The sequence below is a fragment of the Tympanuchus pallidicinctus genome, unplaced genomic scaffold (assembly GCF_026119805.1).
Source record: "Tympanuchus pallidicinctus isolate F22 unplaced genomic scaffold, pur_lepc_1.0 scaffold1, whole genome shotgun sequence".
In the NCBI taxonomy this organism is placed as follows: Eukaryota; Metazoa; Chordata; class Aves; order Galliformes; family Phasianidae; genus Tympanuchus; species Tympanuchus pallidicinctus.
In genome coordinates, this window is record NW_026294618.1 from 103,400,486 (window position 1) to 103,426,467 (window position 25,982).

The following is a 25,982-nucleotide window of genomic DNA, read 5'->3' on the forward strand; positions in this document are numbered from 1 at the left end:
AGTCTGGAAATAAATTTGCTGTGCTTTAAAAAAAACCAACAGACTTATTTGTTGCTCTTATGCCATTTTATTTTTTGAATACAGGTTTGTGAAACTCTAAGCTGAAATTGGTTTTGCACGTACAGTTATTGCCTGTATGATATTGCTTTATATGCACTAAAAGCAACAAAACAAGTGAAATTACATTAAGCCTTCTTAACAGGACAGTTGCCCTCTATTACTATTTTTAAATCTATTCCTTCCTTTTTATGTTCTTTTTATTCTTATACTTACAGTCATTAATACCTCTTGGAATGTTCTTTCTCTTCAAAGACCACACACATTTCGTAGCATGAGTTACCTATAAAAGCAAAGCATTGAGTGATAAAGATACAACCTCAGCCTCTGTTTCTTCATCTCCCTTGTCCTCATTGCCAGTTGTATGTAGACACAGATGCAAAGTGGTGACATAACCTGTGGTCCATTGAACTGTGTAGTTGTGATAACTAATTGTTAAAACCGTAAACCATTGGCTGTTAAATGAACACTTGCTCAAAAAATCTATGTTGGTTAAGGAGAGATAAAGCTTGTCTAACATTAAGCCTGCCAGTTTAGAGTTGTGCAGTTGGCTTTGTAAGTGTTTCAGAGCGCCTGTCTCAGGTTTTGTCTAAGGATATGCTACTTTTCTTTTCTTACTTGTATCCTGCAGGATAAATGCCTTTATTGAACAAGAAGTTCAGAGAAGGCTCCAAAAGATCCATCATAAAGCTGAGGATAATGATGGTAGCCTGTTCTGGTCTACAGAAAGTTTAAAGGTGAGCAAAGAAGGGTAAGAAATCCTGACCTTCAGTGCAGCATGTGCGCACACAAAGTAATTATTTTTGGTCAATAATTTTCATGTTTTCCTGCATCAACTCTAATATACCATTGATATATAAATAAATCAGGGCTATTCGTTTTAGGTCTTGCTGGTTTTTGTTTTCTGGTGACTGTATTTTGTTTTATTTCAGTTTTTTGCAGGGAAGATTGTGTGAATGGCCGTAAGAAGATTGCAGATAGAATTGAATCAAAATTTTCATGTTATGCCTTTGAAATACATTGATAAAGTTTCTCCTGGAAGATCAGGAGCTGTTTGTACTTGCAAACATATGCTGATTTAAAAATTGATAATCTGATTCTTCTGAGGAATGATTTGGTTGACTTCTGTGCCAGTGATTTAATAAATATAAATAAGAAAACAGTTATTTTGGGCTGTTAAAAAATGTCTTCTTATAAGTACTTAAAATGAACTAACACAAGAAAGATGCTTTATTTAATAATCACCTGTACCTTTTTTTGTTCTTAGGATAATGAGAGGCTTAATAATGGCACCATTCAGCGCAAGTTGAAGTATGAGGTAGGTCATAATTTGTCAGAATTAAGTGGTTGTCTTAAATTATGGCATGCCCTGTAATTAAATTTCTTAATGTTTAGCTGCATAATTAGAAATTTGAGTTCACAGCAAGATTAATGGCTAATAGAGAAAGCAATTTATTTTGCTATCTTGGAATGAAAGTGATTTTTTTCAGATTGGGCATAGCCTTTTCCTTGATTGAAAGGTATGTTGTTGTGAATGTTTCTTCCTTGTTTTCTCATGATTCTTAATTTGGAACAGTATCCCTTTCCTGATTGTTAGGTTATAAAAGGACAGGATGTTTGAATTCAGAATGCCACTGCACTGTTGTGTCGCTTGAGCTCAGTACTGTATAATTGTTTGTAGTATTTGCAGTAGCATTGGGCAAATTTCCCTGAATGTCATGAAGGTTTAATACATATAACCTCATACTGACACTTAGACCCCTTAGTTCCTTTGCAATTGCTTGAAACATTGCTGATGACTTGACATGGTGAGTATTGTACTGTATTTAAACTTTTATGGAGGAAGGGGGACTTCAGTATCTTTCATTTGGACTTCCCCATAGTTTATTTTAAACTGTCTTGGACTTTTTGACATTATCTTGTGCTTGCCTTTTCACGATCTTGGATAGTATAGCATTGTATTTTTGTACGTGTGTGGAAAAATAATGAAAGTCTTACAAATTTCTTCATTGCCCTTTTGACTTTCCTGTATTTTTATTCTTATTTTTTAAATAAAGCAAATATAAACCAAGTGAAATGGATACTGTACAAAATAAAAGCAATGGTAGCTTTGGATGAATCATTCCTGAATCAGATCTCAATCGGTTTTGTTGGATTTTCCTTCTCTAATTTGAGCAAGATTACACAGTGATTGTACAAATTTTGGTTGAATGTACAAACCCAATCAAAATCAAACCTGAATTTAAGAAATGTTAAAATCAGAAGGTTTTTTAAAGACATTCCTGTTTTCTTCTTTTGGCGTTTTTAACAGAAAAATCAACAGTGGCAGCCACATTGTGACTTTCCATTTATTTCTAAAGATGACAAATGTGCTTCTGAGTTATGTGGAGAAAACACAGGAGTAACAGATCATAAAAGACTGAAGGAGTATACAGAGATGTGGGACTTATTTTCCAGGCCTGGAAGAGTCTCCTCCGCCTTTACATCAGAAAAGGCATTTGAGAATGGAAGGAGAAATGCAGAACAGGAGAGCTTTGCTAGTCTTTATGACACTGAAAGTAGTTTAACTCACTCTGAAAATATTAGTACTTCAAAGAGTAAGAACGTTCCTTATCAGAATGTTTTATCTACTTCTTTACAAAGTCATGACTTAAATAATGTGGCTTACTCACTCTGCAAATTTGAAAATTTCAATCATTTTGACGATAAAATAATTACTTCTCAGGATTGTGACAGCTCAAGAACTGAATGTGATTGTTCCCACTTGGAACAGCTGTCTCCTTTAGGATCCTTAATGTGTGCTAATGAGCAGGCTGGTTTTAACAGCATATCGTGCCTTGCCTTCCCTCAGTCTAACATACCTTCTGAAATAACTGTTAAAGAAAGCAGATCATTTAAGACCATGCAGCAGACAATAGAAGACCAGTCGAGTAGTTCTGAGCTTCCAATTGAAAAAGCTTCTGATTTAACCTCCTGTACATCAATAGCTTCTCATTTTGATGTCAGACCAGAACATGCCTATGGTCCGGGATATCTTTTCAGTAAGCTTTCCTGCTTTTACAGAGATACTAGTAGTCAATTGCTCAACAGTACAGTGGTTCCTAAACAAATTAAGAAGTTGGCAAGTTTGTGTGACAAAAGTGAGAGATGTGCACAGGTGGTGTCGTTAATAAAGCATTTGCCACTTATAAGGAACTTGGAAGTAGATGTGTTCTTCAAGTCCTGTACGAATCAAGATGTATCCCACTGTACTGATGACACCAAAGCTGATACTGAAAATGTTGTTTTGCCTGACACCTCTGTGAAAGAAGATGTCACGATGTGTGGAAACACAGGAATGTCAGATGCCTGTGTGAGAAAGCCAGCTGAAGGATTTGTGTGCTGCTGTAAGAATGAAGAGTTGGAAAATAGTCTTGTGTTAAGACAGACTTTTCTGCATTTTCCTGATGTCTTTATGAAGCTTCAGGTCTGTTCTCTTGAAAAAACGCTGGACTTTTTAACCTGTGCCCTACCTCAAATTTGTGTTAGTATGGAGGAGTTGAAAGGCATATATTGGTTTGCTGTTGGCAATTGCAAAAAATGCGATCCAGAACCTGCTTGCTTGCTTCTGTTCAGCTCTGTTTTATATGTTATTGTTTCGTCAGCCAAGCAAGAGATTGGTCAGAGTTCCTTGGCAGTATTTCATGAGGTTCCAATCATCACAATACAGGAGATTCATGTTGGCTTTGCTGGACAGAGTATGAGTCTCCTGTGTTCTGCTGAAGATGATGTACTCACAATATTTACCTATAACAGACACTACACTCAAAGAATTTGCCATGACATAATGAGCATTTTGATTTCTGCAAAGGAGGATGCTGCTTATTTAAATTACCAGCTCTTGAAAGATGATTTGATGCGGATTTCGCTCGACTGGACGTCAGAAGTAAATGACATAGTCCTTTCACAAGGAGTGCGTTTGTCGTGTAAATTCAGAACTGTATTAGCTGATCTGGTTTACTTACTCCACGAAAATATGGGAGATATTAAACCTTCATTAGCTGACATTCAAGTGCTGCTGTATACCACCGTGAAAACAAGCTGCGCTAACCAGGCTGTGTATAGATCTCTGGTTCTGACTACTACTCATATCGGTCTCTTAAGGGAGAACAGTGCCTTTTATCCTGCACGTAGCTTTTTGGATGCTTCATGCAAGCGATCACAATTTGACAGCCTTCAGTTGTACAGTTTGAATGATATCCGATGTGTAGTTTTGCCAGACAAAGAGAATTGCACAAAAATTGAGCTTGTGTTTTCTAGAAGGAGCAAGGTTGGATCTGATTCAGGAATTGGTTTTTCAAAATACCGTGGAAAAGAAATAAATACTCAAATGACAGTCGTCCCATCAATTCCTCAAAGCAGTTTGCATATCCCATCGGAAATCTGGAAATTAACATTCAGTTCAAGTGAAGAAGCCATTTGGCTAATTATGCATCTGACTAGGTGTTGAAATCGAAATACATTTAGATATATTCAAAATAGGAAGGCTAATGAATATTGATAAAATGCTCTGTTGTCTATTGATTTTATTTTAAAAGAGAAAAAAAGAGTCCTTTGGGCTCTTAAGAGAATACCTTAGGATGGGTGAACACATCTTACCAAAAATCACTATTACTTGATAGCTTACTTTTGTGCTGTACATAAATTTCCTTGGAAGAGGAGGAAATTAAATGATTCTATTTTAAGTAGTAGATGGATCAAAACTATAATTGCAGCTGTATCTTCTGATTTCCTTTTTGAGCGTTGTTTTTGGCTTCCTCCATCTCCTATCCATCTTAATGTATTTTCTCCACATCTCCTTGATTCTCCCTTTTCTTAATCTGCCTGAGTATCTTTGTTTTTGATGCTTGTCATCTATTTTGTGCTGCTGATGTCAGTGCTTCCAAATATTTGCAGTATTCTTTGTCTGAACTGCAAAGTGTGTTTAAGCCTACAGTTCACTGTACGCTTTTAATACTAAGCATGTTGATGGTTTTTATTGCTACAATTTTGGAGGGAATAACACTGGCAAATCTGGGTTGCCTTGGAGTTTTGCATGAAGGATTAACGCCCTCTTGGATGAAAGTTTCTCACAAGTGTAAAAGGAGTTGTGTTTGACTTATTTTAAGTCATGCTGGCTGAGGTACCAGGGATTGATGGATTTACTCCATCTCTTTTTTTCTGGGTCTTCCCTCTTTGCTGAGGCCCAAGAGAGCATGGGCTACATGGAAGCAGTGAAACAGAACAACAGAAATGCAGAGAGCATCCAACTGTCTTTTTCAATTTCATTCCCCCTACCCTACCACCCCACTTTCTTCTTGCAGGGAACAGCATAAGGCTTTTTTGAGTCATTCCTATCTATTTTGTCCAAACAGTCAGCTTGAACTCCCACACAAGCCTTTGTATTCCCAGTGATACAAGTTCTTACTGAAAATGTGATGTGAAAATGAAGGAGATTACAGGGTGTGAAAAGATGTTATGCTTCAGCAATTTGACCTTTGGTAATGCTACTACAACTGTGTTAAGACAGAAGCTTTAAGGTTTATGATTTGTGTACGTGTTTTTCATACTGTTAAATGGATAGTTAGCAGCTGGGGATACTGCCTGAAGGGTGAAGCAAATTTAACCCTAGAATTGTCTTGTGTAATGTGTCAGATGCATGGCCTGAATTTCCTCATTTTCTGCTTGTTAACTAAGGGGGTTGATTATGCTGTGGGATTACATTGCTTTCAGGCTCTTCAGTACCATGTTCCAAAAACTAACGGAGCTATTGAGAATAGGCAGAGCATTTCCATTTTGCAATAGTCAAGTCTTGCCTTGAGCTTCGTAAAAGGATTCTCTTTACCTGTATTCCTGTCCAATCTTCAAAAATTAAAACTAAGCCATCTTTTGTTTCTTCCCCTGCAACGGGAACAGAGTATGAATGTGCCATCTGCCTTGTTTGTGGGAGATGGTCCTTGGCAGGAAAAATGGTGGTATCTAATCTGAAATTCTAAATTGTGTAAGCATATTGCCAGGAGAGGTGCAATCTTCTACCAGACAGTTAGACTTCAGTCTCTCTACTGCTATACAAATGTTTCCCATTGGTTCTTACCTTACGTTAAGACACGGTAATGTAATTCACTTGAGATTTAAAAAGGTGCAATTTACTTTGGGTGAGGAAGCTGTGACTGGAAGGATGAAGGGTAACTTGGATAGTAAGTAATTCTCCTATCATAACACAACTCTGCACTGCCCTAAGAAATTCCAAAGACAAGAGCAAAGCGCGTTGGTTTATTTTGAAGTATGGTTTTTGTTTTTAACCAAAAAAGTGTATGCAAGTATTTTACAGAGCACAGAGCATAGAATGGTTGTGTTGGAGTATGACATTGTATCAGCCTGGTTGGAGAGCAACTCCCTTATTCACGTCATTAAGTTATTTCTTTAGTCTTGCTGAAAGTTAATGTGAAGTGGTGCTTTCTGTGAGGACTGTCTTAAGTCAAGGCTGTTAAATGACAGCAATTACTGAAACGAATCTCTTTTTAGATTACACTCTGCAGTTTAAAGATGTTTGCACACGTTGTGTTCCAGATAACGTGGTTTTCTTTGTTTTCAAATCTAACTTGCTGAATATAATTCACATTTATGAAAAAAAAAAAAGATTTCACTATGGAATCTTTTATTCCACTGTAAATTAAGCATAATGATGGATGTTCGTCACTATCAAAGAGTTATTTAATGTATTAGGGCAAGTTCTTCACAGTACATTGTGTTTGAGATTATTCTTCTGGCTATTAGCTGTTTGTAATAATTTCCCAAAAATGACTGCCAATAAATTACGTCTTGACAGAGGTGGCTTTAAGAGTGACTTTATGGTTTTCTTATTGTTTTAAAATGGATCGTACTGTCATCGAGGCAGTGAACTCCTCTTTTCTCCAAGGATAGAACTGCTTACATTTCTGTACTTCAGAAAGCTGTTATGTAGTTGAAAAGCTGATAACTGGGGGGGAAAGTGAAAGAACAATACAGAGGGGAGAAAATTTTTGTTTAGTAAATGAAGATAATTTTTTTCTAATCTATTCAAACATAGTCTTTCTGTTTTCCTTTACTATTAATGCTAGCATTAAGGAAAGTTATATTGGCATTTATAAGTGACTACTAATGAAATAGTGAGATAACAACCTGTCTTCTCAATAACCAGATGTGAATATGAAAAAGCTATTTGTAACAGCCTTCAGAGGGGCATTTGTGACTATTTCAAACTCTTCTGCAGCTGCCACTTTTGGTAGTATCATCATATGTAGTGTACAACCAAAGTTGTTACAGAGGGATCCAATTCACTGGGCATGTGAATGGAATGTGAACCACATTCAGATTTTTGGGTAGTGTTGGTCAAGGCTGAAGGATTTTGACCATGCAGCATGCTTCATGAAGGCTATTGAAGCACTGAGAGTAAATGTTGAGAATACAGCTACAGATGAAGTGATGGATAGCATCTCTAGCTACAAGTATGCGGGGTGGCCATAAATTTGAAATGATAGTTTCTCAACTTATTTTTCTGTTATTTTTGACTTATATTTGTTGTGCTGCAATTGCTTCTTCAAGTGTATCTTCAGAGCAAAAGCTCTCAGTTGAGTCAGTAGATGACTTCCTAAAAAGTAGTTTCTGTTTTCATGCACTACAAATGCTTATGCTACCTTTTGGACAGGATCTCTATGACACATCCATCTTTTCAGCTGCAGAGCTGTTTTATTATTGACATAACTTGACAATTATAAATTCCATCTGACTGTTAGCACAGTGTGCTCTCACTGTAAATAACACTTTATAGCTTTGTCCACACCTTTATATGCTTATCATTGTTGAGATTTCTGTTATGGGTTAGAATTTTAAGAAAATAATAGGAAACTCTTTTGACAATGGATTCCTATGTTACCTATACCTTCTTTAACTGTAAAATGACTTGGATTTAAATCCAAGCTTTAAGAGCTTTCTGAATTACCTAGACCTCCTACAGCTTTACATGTTATTGTAAACAGATTTGTTATATAAATACGAGAACGAACTCATCATATATATGTTTATTTTTTCAAGCAGTGTTAATAAGTCTTCTCCCTTATTTTTGATATCTAAGCTGAAAATTTCCTTTCACAGAAAAAACAGTATTCTGCAGTAAATTCACCTCATGTTTATTATGCATAGTGAAATGCTAGGACTTGCTTATAAAAGCACATCCACTTTGTTTGCAAGTAATTTCTTCACTTTCAAATTAATTTCTGCCACTGCCACTCTTTCTCTCTCAGCTCTTCTGGCTGAGAATACTTTCTCAATTTTAGTGAAGGTTTTTTTTTTCTTTTTCCTTACTTAGTGATTTTGGTTTTCCTTTGTTCTCCCTATTTGGTATGCACATGAAAGCGGATGGTCTGTCGTTCTTTGGGAGCAAATCCAGATGACCTAAAGGACCCAATTAAAATTAGTATTCCACGCTATGTCCTGTGTGGGCAGGGAAAGGATGAACACTATGAGTTTGAAATAAAGGTAAGTGCTTTTCTCTTGCTTCTCCTTGATGTTTTACAGGCATAGAAATAGCATCATGGTGGTAATAATAACAATAGGAAAATGCCTTTTCTTTAAGAACATCTAGTTCCTGATTATCTCTGTCTAACCATAGGTGTTCACTGTAGCCACATCGTAGTTAGTAGCAGTGGACACAGCAATAGAAAGCATACCTGAGAAGCTCCAAATTACAGAAATCACCTTGCTAATTCTAGTGCTACGTAGTCTTTGTTCCAGTGAGTGCAGTTCTTGTCCTTCTGTGCCCTCTGTACTACTGAACACGAGGGGTTTTGGGAAGCATGCGCAGTACAGGACACTGTGAAGATAGTATTTTCCAAATGATTGGTTGTCAGACCTTTGGGAAAGACAGTTCCAGGTCTTACTAAGATGCAAGTGTAAGGTACAGAAATGTTTGGATTTGAAATGTTTACCTAATGGGAGCCTAAGTTAAGTATTCTGCAACAAAAGCTTGTTTCATTTCTGGCTCTTTGTTTTGTTTCTTCCCACCTTGGGTTTACAAGGTCTCTCTTTTCCAAACTATTTCCCCTCCATTCTAGTTTCTCTCCCAGTCAGTACTCTGCAGAAGTGCTGGAAAAAATGCATATTCATTATGTTTCCTCTGGTACTAAGCCAGTTATTTCAAAGCAAGATGTGAAATCTAATTGGAAATGTGCTTTCAGTGCATGTGGACATGTAGCATAACTGATGTACATGGCATCAGAGACTCAGTTGGCAGCCACCTACACTGAATCTATTGCCAGATGCTTCATCAGGTGGTGATAGCTGGAGGAGTGACCTGCCTTCACAGTGTGCAGGTCTGTTTTTGAGCTATGTTCATGGTCTCTTTTGCAGAGTCTTTCATGGAGACAGTCAGTCTTAGCTCTTTTATTGCTAATTAAATTGTCATCTTGAAACATATTGCACTGTCTTTGAATGGAATGCTCCTTTTTGCTGTTTGGATGTTGAATTTGCTGGGGTCAGTGAAAGCCCAGCACCTATCAGAGAGGCTGAAAAAGGAGTAAATGCACATGAGCCTTCCCCAAGGACTGCTCAGTTTGCCAGCTGTTTTCTTCAGATGGGATTTACTAAACTGGATAATGATAGTACAGGTAGATAAAGTAAGAAGTGTTATGTCCTTTTAGTCACAATCAGTAGATTTCTTCTCCAGTACTCTTTCTTCACCCCTAAAACCCATGGAAGCATAGAGGGGGGACCTGGCATGAAGAGGTAGTTAAAGAGTATAGGAGGAAGGTCTACACTTGATGCAGAAGGTGATGTTATTCTGGGGGGAGAAATATGAATGAAAGGTGGGGTTTTTGATGAGGAAAGAACAGGATAATATCCAAACAAAAAATACAAGAACACATGAAATTAGGCTTCAGCAGTTCTGTTGCTTGTATTTTGTTTCTGCGAGACTCACAGGCTGGCTTCTCCGGTGGCATGGAATGACCTGATGCAGTCCTCTGACCAAGAGCTTTGTGTATGGTGTGGCTGTTCTCTTCTGTTGTACTTGTCAATACCATCATTTTTTCTCTCTCCTGTACCAACTCTAGGCTGCCTCTTAGAGAAACTGCTGCTTAAATATCTTTGATCAAGTTCAAAGCAAGTAAATGATGGTACAGAGTAGGGAATGGGCTATCACTTCAGTAATTGTGTTCCATTGTTTCCGACTTCCTTAGAGCAATAAATATTTTTATTATAACTCCTGTGAACCTTAGTTTGACACTCTGTGAGATATCTTAGTTGCTCCCTTACACAAATCAATCATCAGTGTACACTTTTTTTTTCCCCTTTGCCTACAGATCTCTGTGCCACACCAGACTGCTTTTGCTATGGTCAGGATTTTGCTCCAAGCTACAGTCTGCAGAGTTTCCACAAACTTTTCTGTTTTAAATCTTTTCCCTGCAGAGCTCCCATCTCTGCTTCGATCTTTAGTATCCTTCAGCTGTTCCTACTCATATTCTGTAAGATATCAGAATATGTGATATAGTGATTTATTTTTTTCCCCTAAAAGCTAGGAAAGTAGAATTGTCTTTCTGCAGGCAAGGAGAGAATGTGAACATGTTTTACCCTTTCCTGATGGGTGAGGATACAATGTCAGTTGTAGAAATAATTCTTTATTATAGCCCCACTTTTCTTTAGTTAATTTCCAGGTGATGGTGCATTAGAAAGTACATCAATCTTGGAAGGGGGCCCTTGTGTTTGTCTCGTGTCCTTTGTTGCTGCCCAAATGGGCTTTCTTCACCAAGGTTGTTGTTCTTGTTGGGAAAATGGGTGGCTGACCTATATGTGTGCAGCAGCACTTAAAAATCTGTCACAGTCAAGGTGATTGAGTTGAACTGTAAAAGAGACTCAAAGCCTTTGAATCCTAAGTATCTCAGAAGTTTTTTCATCAGCAGATGATTCTAATGATTGTGTTTGCAGTGAAATCTTTGTATATTATATTGCTACATGGAGGAACAAATCTGACAAATATTTTGTATAAATTTCTTCTTGTAAAATGAAATAGTAAAAACTACTTTGTTTATATGCCCAGAGAAAGAGAACAAGTTCCAGGCTTCTTGGTAGTATTGTGTTAGTTCGTAAGTCTTTCAATCCTTCTATAACATCCAACAATATTTTCTTCTAGTGCAAGTTCAGCATCTCGTCCATCTAGATGGACATGATCTCTGGAAAGGTGCTCTGACCTGCTCACCTTCTATCACCCAATACAGGTCATGCTTTCTGATGTCAAGCAAGGCCCACAAGATCCTTCTGGGGAGAATGCAAAATAGAAACCAAGACACACTTTAATTATTAGAGTTAGCACCTTCTTCTTTTGCTGCAAGAAAAATCACGGAGTTGTTTCTGTGGCTCTGCTATTAAATATTTGATACTAATAGGTAACTTTCCAAATGAATTTCCTTTTGGGTGGTTTTATATGCAGTCTTTAAAGACACGATGAAGCAGCGGTAACTTAATCAGGTCTAAACACAGGTACCTTAGAGCTGAATTAGAATACCTGAAGATTATCGTGTGTTCTCTGCTTCCTTTTGTGTAGCTCTAATACTCAAAATATTCAGACAAAGCCACAGTAGAAACAGCATGTGGGAAGATTTTTTGCATTGTAAGGTTTTTGCATTGTTGGCATTTGTTACAGAGAGTACCTGAAATTACTAGACAGCATCGGTGGGAAGCAGGAGGAGCAGTGAGGTTGCAGGGAAGGGGGAACCTCCAGTTCAAAGACACGAGCGGGTCTCCCAAGAGCAGGAGGTGGGAAACTAAACCAGAAATCAGGCATAGCCCTGCTGGGATCCTTTGACAAGAGCAAAAGAGGGGTGTGTGCTTATATATACACATATATACACATATAGAAATATACACATACATGCCTTCTCATTTTGTTCAGCTTTCCTCAGTTGTTACGACTTCTTTCATTTTATTCATCCTCTTAGATATTTTATCAAAACTTGCTTTTTCTTGTGTTTCAAAGCCTTCCAGTCATCTTTGATGGGTTCTCTATAGAAGATCAAGGCAGATGCATCCCAAAGCAGTGGGTTGGGGTTTTTTTTCGGTTGGTTGGTTGTTTTTTTTTGCGTTCACCAGCTGCTGTGGTGGGTTTGCTAAAAACATTGATGGGTTTCATCAGCATTTTCTCCTGTGCTCTGAGAGTTAATGCAGAATTGGAGTAAAGCAAAAGCAGTGCTCATCAAGCAGTGCTCATTAATACATGAAGCATTGCATGCCCCATGGGGAACACAGTTAAAAAATAGTCCTCAGCAGTATTGACACCCTAAAAGATAAATTTAAAAAAATCCATAAAAAGGCCATGATGAGTCTCTTAGTGTTTTGCAGGTTCTAAATTTTCATAGGCTGTATTCATTGACAGTGGGAGGAGTAATTTCAACAAAGTCAATTTTCACAGTGTCTGTTTCAGATCAGACAGGTAAGATGGGAATTCTTTTTTTTCTGACGGATTCAGAAGTAGGTGTAATATACACCTATTTTTGTGGGTTTACTTATTTGTATGGGAGTGGGTGGGAGAACAAATCTTTTGAGTGACTTAGAGTGAAATTGGTTGAAAATGTCGGTGAAGTGATTGTCTGTCTGCCATTGTGCAGAGTGAAAGTTAAGGAAACAGGACTGCACTACTTCCTTCCAAATGTCTGGGTTTTATGTAGGAAATACTGCACTTTCACTGGAGTGAAAAAAGTAACACAACTATAAGTCAAGGCTGAGGTCATGTAAGTACCCAGATAAGAGTTTTGAAAATGTCTTATAGATTTACTCAATCATATGTATGTATTTATATGTATTTATTACTGGTAGTAAATGACAAGTAAAAAGTAAAGGGCTATTTGAATTTGCTTTACTTGTTACAGTTCAATAGATTTTTATTTATCCTAGTCCCGTACTTGCATTCTGTATAATCTGTCATACAGTCTTTACTGAAGGATGGAAGAAAGAATCCCAGACCAAACTGGCTTTATCAGCTGTAGCAGGACAAGGTCATGTTCTAGAAACATCTAGAACTGCTATGTCAAATGTACTTGTGTTCTTCTGCTTATACGAGTGGAATTTGGTCCCATCTGCCTTCATAACAACATTGTTGTGGAGCTCTGGGGAGTGGTTAAGATGTTGGTTAGCTTTGAAAGTTATTTTCCAGTAATATCAGCAGTATGGAAAGAGAGAGTGACTGCTGGCACTTCACCTCAGCAGAGGAAAAAAGGCTCATTAACAACAAGAAGATATTGGAGTGCACTTACTGGTCTCATAGAAGAATTAGGGAAGTAAATGAAGGGGATGACAGGGAATGAGTCAAATCAAGCCACCAGTGAACGCAGTAGAGAGCAAGTTTCAGGTACTCAGCAGCACAGATCCGTGGCTTTGCTTTCCAATGTAGTTCTATCAAGTATTCCTGGAGTGGTTAACACAGTTGTATTCATTAGATCCTTTTAAGAAGTGTAATAAAATTGGCTGCAGGCAGTTGGGTACATTCAGCACTGCCCTGTCACTTAGACAGCTGCCAGATGCTCAGACAACAGCATCGATGGCAAGCTGACATACCTGCTTTTCCCCAGGCTGTGTAACTGGGAGAGTCCTGGATGCTTCAGGCTAGATTGCTTCCCGAAAGGCATTGCCAGTGTGAAAGCTCTGGGGAAAAAAAAGAGGTCGTTTTTGCATAAATATCATGTGCAAATGAAATTGATCACAGTAAAAGTCCGCAGTTCAATTGGCAATATTACAATGCAGAATTAAAGCGATAACAAACTAGAAACAACATTTAAGTCACGAAGTGCTTTACTTTAAGGTGATTATTGAGAACAAAATGGATAATGGGTTAATTAAGATTGGTGCAGCATGCATATTCCTGAATCCCTCATTTATTGTAGTTAAACCTGCCCGTGCAGGTTGTATCCAATCACCTCCTCTGTAGGACTTGAGAGATTGTTAACATTACATTGAGGGAGGGCAACTGTGTGAATTTATTTGTAAGGAAATGCAGTCCATCATGCAGACATCCTAGCAGCAGTCAAGCATGTTGGTGACAGGAAAGATGAATTATATCAGAAATAATGATTTTGCATTGAGGAGATATGCTAGAAAAATGTTTGTTTTAGAACAGAATAGTTCAGTTGGAAGGCACCTCCACAGGTCATCCAGTCCAGCTGCAATTTGTGAAAAGTAAAAAGCTGTGAAAAGCACTGTTAGATTTTAGAAGTCCAGTTTTGTCTACGTATATCTTTAAACTAAAAATCGATCGATAAAAGAAAACCTAATTCCTGATATCATTTTTTTGGTTTCCAAAGCACTTCTGCCAGTATCAGTGTTTTTAGTTTACCCCTGTAAAGGCAGATGGGATGGGGAAGCATGGGTCAGAGATCGCTTTGGGAAACGGCTGAGTTGGCAGCTCTTAGAAATGCTGCTTGGCCTTGGGCACCTCCAGGGATGGGGCGCCCACAGCAATCTGGGCAGCAGTGCCAGGGCCTCACCAACCTCTGAGTGAAACATCTCAATGTCTAACCTAAATCTCCTCTCTTAACGACATTCATTCCCTCTTGTCTTACCACTATCAGACCATGTAAAAAGTCACTCCCCTCCTGCTTATAATCTCCCTTCAAGTACTGGATGGCTTCAGTGAGATCTTCCCAAAGCCTTCTCTTCTGCAGGCTGAACGAGCCCACATCCCTCAACTTCTTCACAGGAGAGGTGCTCCAGCCCTCTAAGCATTTTTGTGGTCCTTCTCTGGATTCACTCTGACAGCTCTGCAGCCTTCTTGTGTTGGGGGCCCCAGGCCTGGACACAGTGATGGAGATAGGGCCTCACAAGGGCAGAGCAGTTGGGAACAATCACATCTCTTGCCTTCTGCTACCCATTACCCCTCTTTGATGCAGCTCACGGTATAGTTGGCCTTCCAGGCTGCAGGAGCACACTACTGGCTCTTGTCAAACCAGGATGCTGGCTTTTTGGTCCCAGTTTCCTTTTCTCTTACTTGGTTATCCTTTTCCATTCCCATTTTCCATCGTCCTGTGACTGTCATATGCTTTGTAGTATGGGAGTTGCTTGTGCATTTTAAGAGTCACTTTTGGATTTAAACCCAAGCCCATATCTTTGCAAAATGCGTTTTGCAAAATGCATATTGTTGATTTTTGTGTACAAATTCATTGCTGGACAGAACTTATATCATATATTAGGCCTATTAGGTTAAAAAAGCAGCAAGCTTTCCTGTTCAGGTATTGCTAGTTGGTTTTCTTCAGCTGTGCTAGTTGGTGTAGCAAAACGCCCTCCTCTCGCCGCAGCATCACTCGATAGCATTAGATCATCAGAGCAATAGAAGGGCTTTGCTGTGAAATCAAAGGCTCTTCATATCACTTTTAAGACCCACTTAGGAATTTCTTTCATTCCACCTAATTTTAGGTGGTGAAAAATTTTTCGTTCACTGAAATTTTTATGCCGGTTTCTCAGTTCCAATGAGGGTTTGGAGTATAACTGATGGCAAAGTTAGATAGCTGAATTGCCCTCCTCTTGGCTCCCTTTGCTATCTTTTTTTTTCACAGGAGCACTTCTGTTGATTTTAATGAAACTTCCTGTATAAATGGGATGCTCATCAACATACTGATGGCACAGGCCTAGAGTGCTTTAAAGGAATATCTTCCACTGAAAGGCAATATATGTTGTTCTTTACTGTACAAACTGGAACCACATTCTATACGATAACAAATTGTTTACAGGAAAAGTGTGTTTAATGTTTTTATGTGTATTTCTGTATACATATATGCATAATTTTATATGAGTATAGATGCATTTACAGACATCAACATACAGAGAGGCTACACTACACTTGTGCTGGGTGCTGTTCATTAGTGGAACAGCCACTAATTGTAATGCTGTGAGCTGCGTAGCTGCACTGACAAGTGATTGGGATATTTTAAGGTATTTACAGGCTTGTCAGTCTACTCTGTAAAATGGAATACATGTGTTCAGTTTTTTCATTTGCAGTGATCCTTATTTAAAAACAAACAAAAAAAAAACCCACAAAAAACTTGCTTGGGCAATAACAGAAAAGTTAAGTGAACCATAAATCACAGAATTTAAGGAAATTACTGTTATCCATATGAATCAGATAGATCTCTGTATTGCATAGTTCTTAGTGTGGTGTGCTATGTGCTTTTACTTCTGTTTTTTCTTTTTATATCATCTGATACAGATAACAGTGCTGGATGAGACATGGACAGTGTTCAGGCGATACAGTCGTTTTCGGGAAATGCATCGAACTTTAAAATTGAAGTACCCAGAGGTAAGTTTTGGGAAAATCTATCTTGCAGGAAAGAGTGGAGCCTTGAAAATAACTTTGTGAGTTTGTTGTTGCTGGTTTGTTTGGGCTTTTTTTTTGAGTTTCTTTTGCTTTTTTGGGGAGAAGGGGGAAAGAGAAGCTTGCACTAAACCAGTCTGATTCTTAGTAAAAATGGCAAGCCCTTTGGCAGTTTGAAGCTCCAAGGCTGCTAGAACCAGGATGGATTGTTGCATGCTGTTTCTACAGTGAAACCATGACTAAATGTGCTGCCTCTAGCCATTAATTCCCTGTGCCGCCAGCTGGAGTCATTCCCTGGAGGTTGCTGCTTTGTTCATTGCAAAATACTTGCAGTCAGACCACGTCATCCTGACAACTCCTCTTTTGAAAGGAGTGCGTTGTTCCACAGATACCCTTTTGTGATAGTGGTTTCCAGGTGTCTGCAAAATGGAAAATTGATCTTTCTGACCACCTCTGAGACTTCGAGCATTCAGGATGTGAGGAGCTGTGCCTGACAACACTTTAGTTCATGGGAGTGAGTGTTTGCAGAATTACAGTTCTTGGTTTCCACATCTAGCTTTTAACTATTAATGTTTTGCTTTCTTTCTCCTTGTTCTGGTGGATATTAGCAGAAATAAATCATTCAAGCAATTGAAGTTATCCTAATTTGAGAGTTGTCTCAAGTAAGGAAGCATAGACCGGGTATTTTCACGGGCTGTATGCTAAAAGGCATTGATGTCTGAGAGAGTGTGATGCGATAGCATGCAAAGGGTTTCTTCTTTATTTTTTCTTATCTATTCTTTAAGCTGAAAATGTATTGAGCATGGGAAATCATTGAGGTTTTAAAGAGTAGAATACCAAGAGTCTGTGTCTTGTGGAGATTCTGGAACTTAATTCCATTCCCCTTCCAAAAGAGTATGAAACCCAGAAACTGAAACTACACACTATCTAAAGGAGAGCAAGCCTAAGAAGAAGAAAATTACAGTCATCTTTTCTGATTGTCAGGAAGTTCTAAAAGATCAAAATGAATTTTGAGTAGAAAATTGAAACATTCTCTTTTCACAAGTGCTTTTAAAAATATTATTTTGAGCGAACATCACTGTGATATTTTTTATTCAAATAAATTGCTGCAGAGATACGGCACGTAGACACTAATATCCTAATTGCATCTAACTCCTGAAAAAATGGCTAGACTGTCACCTGTTTGAAATAGAAAAGGGTTGCCTGAATCCCTCTGCAGACTGATCTCCCCCTTTTAGGAAAACGTGTTCGAGCAGACTTGCTCAGAGCCTGTTATCAGTCCTGACAGTACATTGAGGAACAATTGAATATGACATTTACAATTATTTCAGGAGATCAACTTCATAGTGGTTTGTAGTAATCAAATTCAGAAGGAATCTGATGTTCTTAAAGCCTCCATTAAATTGTCCCTTGTGCTGCAGCATGTTATTGTCAACTTTTTGAAGTGAGCGTATGTGACTCACAGGCTGACAAATTCAGGCTTTTTGGTGTTACAGGGGGAGGATTTTTTTCTTAAGAATCAGAAGAGCTTGGGAGTGATATTAGTAGGTCAGAAAAGAAAAGCAGTAGCACCTCCTGCAGATTTTCTTAGTAGCTTTTAGCAAGAGGTGCAAGGGTTCTGATGTTATGTTGTCTCCATGCATCTCCTGAGAACAATTACAGGTCAATAATTATCTTCCTCAAATGAGGAGAATACATGCTTCAAATAAGCAATTTTCATTCCTTATGCTCCTTCACTATCTGCAGCCATGCTGACAAGCTCAATATATTTTATATGTTAATGTGCTCATTTGTTTCTTATTGACACTTCCGTGCTGCCATATATTTAGTCTTAGGTCAATTTATTGAGATTGACGTCTAGTACATTAACAGAATTATTGGCTTAACTATACAGGTGATTAAATTTCTAATTTCCATGTAGGAGAGGCATCACAGGATGTTTTATTGAGTCATCTGCTCTTTCCTCAGCAGTCTCTGTGTAAGTCAGGGCAAATACCAAGTCGCACAAGTTTGTCAGTACACCTTTCCCTAAAGTGGGGTACTTTCTGAAGAAGCATATTAATGTGTTTTGGCTTCCAGTGTGCTTGAAAAAAATGATTAACCACGTTACTATCTGAAACAGCAGATCTATAGCTTTGTTAGAACCTTCTTCCACCTTTTGTCTAGACTCCTCTTCAAAGCAACCTCAAATGCATTATTGGTCAGATTCAATATGCGTATCTTTTCTAAGTACAAAGCACTGTAAAGCACAGGAGAAGAAAGGTGGGCGTTTGATCAAGTCATCCACTGCATCTCTGGTAGTTTTCTCCTGTCAGTGAGAATCTACTCTGGAAGCACTGTTCCCTTCAGCAGTGATGCTGCCTGCTTTCTTCTGTGTAGTGCAGGTTGTTGTGTTGTGTTCAGTACTTTGAGACTTAGAGCCCCAGAAATAAATGGCAAGCCTATGGGCTAAAGAAACCTAGCTAGTATGCAGCTGGTTTCTTCTGCTTGTTGGCATTTCCACAAACAATGTCCTTGTGATGAATGAAACTTTTGATATTGTTCACTGCAGTAAAGATTTGGAGTTTATTTTCTTTGAAGGAGTTTCGCTATCAGTGTGATGTATGTACATGAGCAGTGCTTTCCTATATTTTAGCCTATTTGTTTTTAAATAGCCTTAATTTATGGAAATTTGGGATTAATTTTGCAAAGTGAATGAGCTTGGTTTGTTTGGCAAACTGAAAGTCATCTGTCTCCTTACATTTTCCAGTGACCTAATTTGGCATTCATTATGACACTAAAGTACATTTAATAACAATTTAGGCAAAGTTGGCTCCATAGTTACTACATTTTGTTGCAAAGAAATTTAATCCTTAAATGTCATCAGAACCCATCAAAGTTGGATTTTATTTTGTATCATTTACCTTCCAACTCTAAATTAACATTTATAATGGACAGAGAAAATACAGGGAATGTGTTTAACATATGAGTGTCCTGCTTTTTAGAAGTGTCCTGCTTTTTAGAAGTGAACTTTGCAGCTCATTAGTTGCTCAGTTCTGAATTACTACATCAGTATTTTAATAACTTGCTGATCTTGCATTTCATGTTGCTGCCACTGAATTCCCAAAGGAATGCATTGGAAAACTGATTTATTGGGAAGATTTTTTTAAAAAGTCTGTCTTTCCAGGAGCAGGAACTCTCTTAATGTCTTACATTCTCAGTATATGTTATATTTTATGCACCTTCACATTCCTTGTTATGTAAATGGCTGGATGGTGATGGCTGCTTGTCCAAGAGAAGTGTCACTTGCAAATTCAGAAAGACTGGAGGAGTTGCTGCAGGATGAGGCTGTGCCAAAGGCAGACAAACACCAGCATTAGAAGTCCCTGCTGGTTTGTTGTTGTGGTTTTTTCGTTGGTTGGTTGGTTTGGGTTTTCTGTGGATGCTGTTTGCAGATCTACACAGTTGTCATTTGCTTATCTTCAGCTTTCTTATGCTACGTATTTGTAAATGACACTCTTGTTTCTGGGATTTTATTGAAGATCATACCTTTGTTTTCATTAGCAGTGGCCTACGTAATGAAATACACTTTTTGTTCACCACTGGTCAGAAACAGGAACAAATAGGCTCTTTAATTGAGACATAAGAACTTTTCCTCCTTCTTCTTTTCTTATAGATTAACAGTTTTGGAACAGTACTGCAGTGCTGGTTTCTGTAAAAAACTTTTCTGCCTGCCTTGATGAGAGGAATGCTGTCTCCTATCTCTGTTAGTTCAGCAAGTTTGAGTGTTGTGAATTTGGCCACTGCTCCCTCCTTCTTAAAGCTTTCTTGTCTCTTCCTTCTATCAAGGGAAAGCAGAGGAACAGTTGACCATTTATCATTCCTTACCTGAATCCAGGGTCTGTAAAGACCTTCATGCATTTTGGGATTCCATACTTGCCACTTTCTGTCCAGGTTTTGCAGGCTTTCATTGTCATCTTTGCTTACAGCATTCACTGTCACTTCTCTAGAAACCTCCTTCGTGTGTACAAAAATCTCTAAATGGTATAAAGGGAAGCACGTAGCATTAAGGCATTTTTAGTCCTAATAGTCAATCACTGTCTTAAAATATTTGTAAATCCATGCAGAGCTTGTCAAAGAGCAGTTAAAATGCATACTTGCATTTATAGATCAATTCATGAAGATAAGGATGTGTATGCAGGCAAGATTTTGAAAGAAGTGCTAAAGCTATTGGCTTCTAGCCTGTTTAACAGAATCTAATAATTTCTGTATCCATATATGATGTGTGGTGGTCTGTGTATAAAGTAATATTTATATCTTTTGCTGTCTAAAGCACAAGGATACTGGTTATTATTTTTGAAGAATTTCAAGCCTCATAAATTGATCCAGCTTCCCCTTCCACTGGTCTGGTTCATGTCATCTTATGGGACCAAAAGGATGTGTAATATCCATAACTGAAGCAGCAGGAAATGTTATACAGAAGATTGAACCTTCGATCCAGAGTTCCCATGTGCTCTGCCTCTACCCTGTATGCTGTACACTGGGGAAATGAGTGAGATACATTGTAGTTACACATCTAATGTCATGTATCTTGAAAGTTAGGATGCCTGCCTGCTGCAGACAGTGGGAGCGTTTGCTTGGATGGTAGAGTTTTTCATATACTTAAGTATTGGACAGCAAAGGTTCTATTTTATAACAATTATAATAATTAGGAAAAAATGCTGTCTGTCTGGTTTCAATTTTTTAGTCTAGATTTCTAAGGAGGAAAGACTCTTGTTGGTAGTGTCAGCGGGAGTCATATTACTGCATTTTACATCTGAAAACAACATCCTCTATTAATCAGTGATTTATTTGACAGAATGTAGTTCTTTTGGATTGAACTCAAGGTTCCTGCTTTCTTGCTTTGCATAAGAATTGCATGAAACTCAAAAAGCAGAAAATATTTCTCAAGCTTGTCAGAAATAATATATGAATGTTTTTGAATAGAATGAATTCCAATTATTTGTTGTAAGCTTATTTTTTAGATATTTTAAGTATTTCAGAGCTTTGAAAATTCAAAGTAGATTCGTTTGAATTCATAGGAACCTTAAAAGGCCATGCAGTCCAACCCTGCAGTGCACAGGGACACCCACAGCCCCAGCAGTGCTCACAGCCCCGTCCAGCCTGACCTTGGCTGTCTGCAGGGATGGGGAACCACCACCTCTCTGGGCAGCCTGTGCCACTGCCTCACCACTATGATCATAACAAGCTTTTTCCTTATATCCCATCTAAATCTCCCCTCTAACGTTCAAAGTAGTTTGTCCCTTCTCTTCTAAAATGTTTTCTCTTTTAGGGATGAGCTGCAAGAAACTTTTTGTATCTCAGTGAGTTCACGTTGTGTTTCATCCAACCACACTGCCTGCAACCACACACCTTTATGTAAATGCCTGCTGTTAATGTAGGACATCAGTGTTCTAATCCCTTCTGAAGTTCTTTTGAAACTCTTCTCTCGTCCCACTTATTACCTAGGATTTATTCTGCCATGCAGTAATGAGAAGAGGCATGAATTGTTGATTCAGCTATCAGGGTTTGATCTCACGGTCCTTTCCTTTCGCCTCCATCCTCCCCTTCTGGGTGACAGCCAGGGAAGGGAGGGATCCACATTTTCTTTTTAAATGGCCCGTACATGTCTTGCTTTTGATAAGTAATAAATGGAAGAATCTTCAGCACAAAATGCCAGCACAGTTAATGGTGAGGGAATGAATATGAGGTGAAGCTGTTGATTTTAGGAGAGCATCCCTGGATTTGGAGAGAGGTTATTTCCAGGGTCACGGGCAGATAAGGGCAACTTCTTGCTAACTTTCAAGATGCGGCTAGTGATTTTTTGTTGTTGTTCATCGTTTTGTCCAGATAATTATAAAGGTAATTGATCAACCTTTGTGCATTCATGTAATCATTTTTTTTTTAAGTCTCCCTCACAAGAAAGAATACAACCAGATGGGTTAAACAAAGAGGGAGCTGTAAGTCAGCATTCCTTGTGCAGAGCACTTAGGGCAGCTGCAGCTTCTCAGCTGGGAGTGTACCTTTCTGACTGCTTCGGCTTTCTGACTTGTAACTGTGCAGCTGCAGCATTTCATTAAATGTAAAACTCATGTTAATCTCCTGGGATTACTTCAAGAGGCAAAAGGATGGGGAAGCAATAACTTTGAGGTGCTTGGCTTACAGGGCTGCTGAGCCAGCTGCCATGTAACTGGTGAGCTTTGGAGCACAAGAGCTGCTTTGGAAGCAAAAGCTTGTTGCACCAGAGCTGGTCTGTCAGAAGCTCTGTTGCTTTTACCATCAGATTTGTCATTTACTGCTGTCCATAACTGCAAATTTCATTAAGAGATGAGATTTAGATAATACATTTACATTGAATGCGTAATTCTGGACATCTGAATGTTTCTAGTGTTTGGTCATAGGAAATGTAAAGCACTATAGCTGTAAATAACTGCAAACTTCTAAGACACTGTTTAAAATGAGTTCATTCTGAAACCTTCAGTGACTGAAATCCCAATCTTTCACAGCTACAGCGATTGCTGAGGTTGATGTTGAGAAACTCCTAACCAAATGACAATTGAAAATCAAAGGTTACAAGTGCCAGAGAGGTGTAGCAAATAGCAAATAGCAAATAGCAATGATCACAGTGGTGCAGGTCTTGCTGTGTTATTTTATTATTTTAGAAAGTCTGATTTTGTCTGTATTCTTAATTCAGGTTCTTTCAGCTTCTAGGAACTCTGTGTCCCTTAGGGAGAGCATTATATAAAACAACATTTCAAGCTTTATTTTGCATTTGAAAAGCTGAACCAGGAAAGCAATGAACTTCTTGATGGTTTTTGACTTGACTGGAACGATGCTTCTGAATGCTATCAAGCTTGAAATTATTTTTGAAGTAATCAAGAGTGTATACTGTAGTTTTGTTTCATACAGTAGAGAAATGTAATGGAGTACCAAATCTCCAAGAAAATCTTAGGACAATTAGCAAACATGCATAAATCATCTAAAAACTGTGGGTTTTTTGTTTCTTTGTGCATTCTACCACTCTCCTCCCCCAAAAGTATTGGGCATTTGGCCACAGATTAAAATGAAGATTGTTTACAACACTAGTGTGCTTGTAAATAGCAAATGCTATTACATGTTCTATATTAGATGTCTATTAAAATAATACATCTAGTAGGATCATAAGCATACAGAAAAGGGCATAGAAATAGTTCTTGAAATACAGATCATAAAGGCATTCTTAATTCTTGCTCTCTTGCTGGGCACTTTGCTAGCCTTACTAATACATCTTTCCATAAATATTGAAGGAAAAATAGAGTAGTAATCTTTAGAATCCTTAAATATGTGTAAACCTTACAATTCTATTATACAAGCATGTGATTATAGCCTTCACCTTTATTCAGTGCAAATTACAGTAATTATGGTATGGGTAATTTTAGATTTTAACGTTTATGTTCTTGTCACTGGTAACAGCCAGGAAGTACAAACACAGGAAGCATATTTTGTCATATACACTTTTCCAGCTCACATTCCTAATTATGTTATGTTCAGAGAACTGTGGAAGCCTGTAGCTTTATATGCATAGTGCTTCCATGTCAGCCTCGGTTTGCTATTAGCTACAGAGGTAATGTGAGTAGATCCCTAAGTGCTTAATCTGGCCTTTCTTTTTGCAGCTCGAAACTTTTCTGCTGCTTTTAAAAGAACTTTTAGCACTTTGCTCAGTGCATCAGTCTATAAATGCATACGAACAGGAGAATCTTTTCCTGTAATAAACTGCAAAAAATATCCCTGCTAACTGCATCATCATGTAGTCTGTGCAAGTCTGATTATGGGGGAGTGTATTTATTCCATGTGGCATCTCTGAATTTATACTTGCTAACCAGGACAGGAGCATCTGTGGCATAGCAAAACCACTGGTTTGTTTCCAGCATGGTATGCAGTTATTCAATTTCTAGTGTGAAAATGATTTCAGTGTCTGAATATCTGAATGCAAATGTCTTGAGAGCCTTGTGAAAACCTGGCTTTGGGATTAATTTGTGACTGTTGTTGTTTTGTGTGCTAGGATTGTGCAGCAACGTTTTCTTGGGTTAGTAGATGCAATTTTGCAGACATACAGTTTCTGCTTCTTTCTCCCCCTTCTCTTTCCCTCTTCCTATGGTTTGGTCAATGATGAGACCTGCTTTTATGTCCCTCCTCAGCAACTAATGGAACCTTTGAGTATCCAACAATTCTGTAGGAAAATACCATTGGTTTTAGAGATCTCCAGATAGATAAATTCAGTATGAGACAGTTAACCTACAGGCAGAAATAGAAAGCCAGGTCTTACTGATTGTGCCATAGCAAATCTATAAGATTAACAGTGCATAAATTAAAAATAGAAGCCCTTGAAAGGGATAAGTTCTTCGCTTCATAATTCACAAAGCATTTGACAGCATAATTGCTTTGATTATTTTATAATCTGATTTTCAAAGTTCTGCTCAATTATCTAGTGAATTTGCATGATATCAAAATACTCTTTTTTTTTTTTCTTTTAATCAGTAAAATAGATGGAGAACAGCTGTCTGTGAGAGAGGAATGCCTCTGAGAGGAAGAGTTCTCAGACAATTTAACGTGGGTGTTGTTTGCTCACTGAGATTCAGGCGTTTCTTAGCTGCTCCTGAGTATCCTTAGGCATTGGGAATGCCTTAGGCTGCAACCCTGTCTTTGTTTTTTCTTCATGCTTAGTGAAAGGCAGAAAGGAGGACTGGAGTTTTTGCTGCTCCTTTCTTTTTCTTTTTTTAATTAAATAATTGCCTTGCTTTAGAAGACTTTTAAGACTTGTGCTCTGTTAATCATTAGCTGTTATTGACAGTCTCACTATCTTCTAGTAATTTGGTGAAGAACAACAAGTATTTAGATGTTTATTTTGATTTTGATGTATTGAGGAAATGACTTATTGCCTAACTGGGATTGAGATACAGGTGACTTAATTGACGGAGGTGCCATTTGTATGACTTAATTGGTGGAAGTGCTGAAGTATTCTGAAGGACTGAAAAGCTCTTGAAAAACCATTTTCCCCTCTGTATTTGACAACAGATGTTGCACGTCCCAGTATAAACATGGCTTGCAGTTTATCCAGGAACTCTTAAAGAGTTGAAGTAGAGGTGTATTTTATTATGTTTATAATACTTATTGTATTATGTAATATTTATTATATTACTTTATGAAGGACTGAGTTGTCATATATACTTATGGTATGTAAAGATTACAGTGAAGCACGGTTTCTTACTTCCATGGACCCCATTTGCCTTTCCTACAGAGAGAGAAGGGCCTTCATGCAGCCCTTGAGAGCATCTACTGCAAGTCCTCTGCCCTGACCTTCCTTCTGGGGTATCCTACACACCTGCTGGGGAGCAGCAGGGTCAGGGCTGATGACCAGGAAGGGCATCCTAGGAGCTGGGGGTGGCTGCAGCATGGGTAGCAGGGACCTCAGTGGTGGGGCACAGCCCAGTGTACCTGAGACAGGGTCAGTGATCTCCCAGCAAGGTGAGCAAACAGACCAAGTCCAGGGCCCTGCCAGGGTGGATCAATGACTAATGAAATA

General features: G+C 38.3%; 1 protein-coding gene across 7 annotated transcripts in view; it reads left to right on the forward strand.

Moving 5' to 3' along the window:
- Positions 1–25,982, forward strand: part of KIF16B (kinesin family member 16B) — a 133,949-nt gene that overhangs the window by 79,014 nt on the left and 28,953 nt on the right. For 3 of the 7 annotated variants that reach the window (XM_052676623.1, XM_052676499.1, XM_052676551.1), the window contains 4 exons: positions 689–794; positions 1,325–1,375; positions 8,470–8,592; positions 16,298–16,387. In XM_052676623.1, the coding sequence (XP_052532583.1) occupies positions 689–794; positions 1,325–1,375; positions 8,470–8,592; positions 16,298–16,387 (370 nt within the window). Of the gene's footprint in view, positions 1–688; positions 795–1,324; positions 1,376–2,368; positions 6,917–8,422; positions 8,593–16,297; positions 16,388–25,982 lie in introns of those variants that run through there. The other 4 variants (XM_052676239.1, XM_052676330.1, XM_052676420.1 and 1 more) reach the window with 2 other exon arrangements.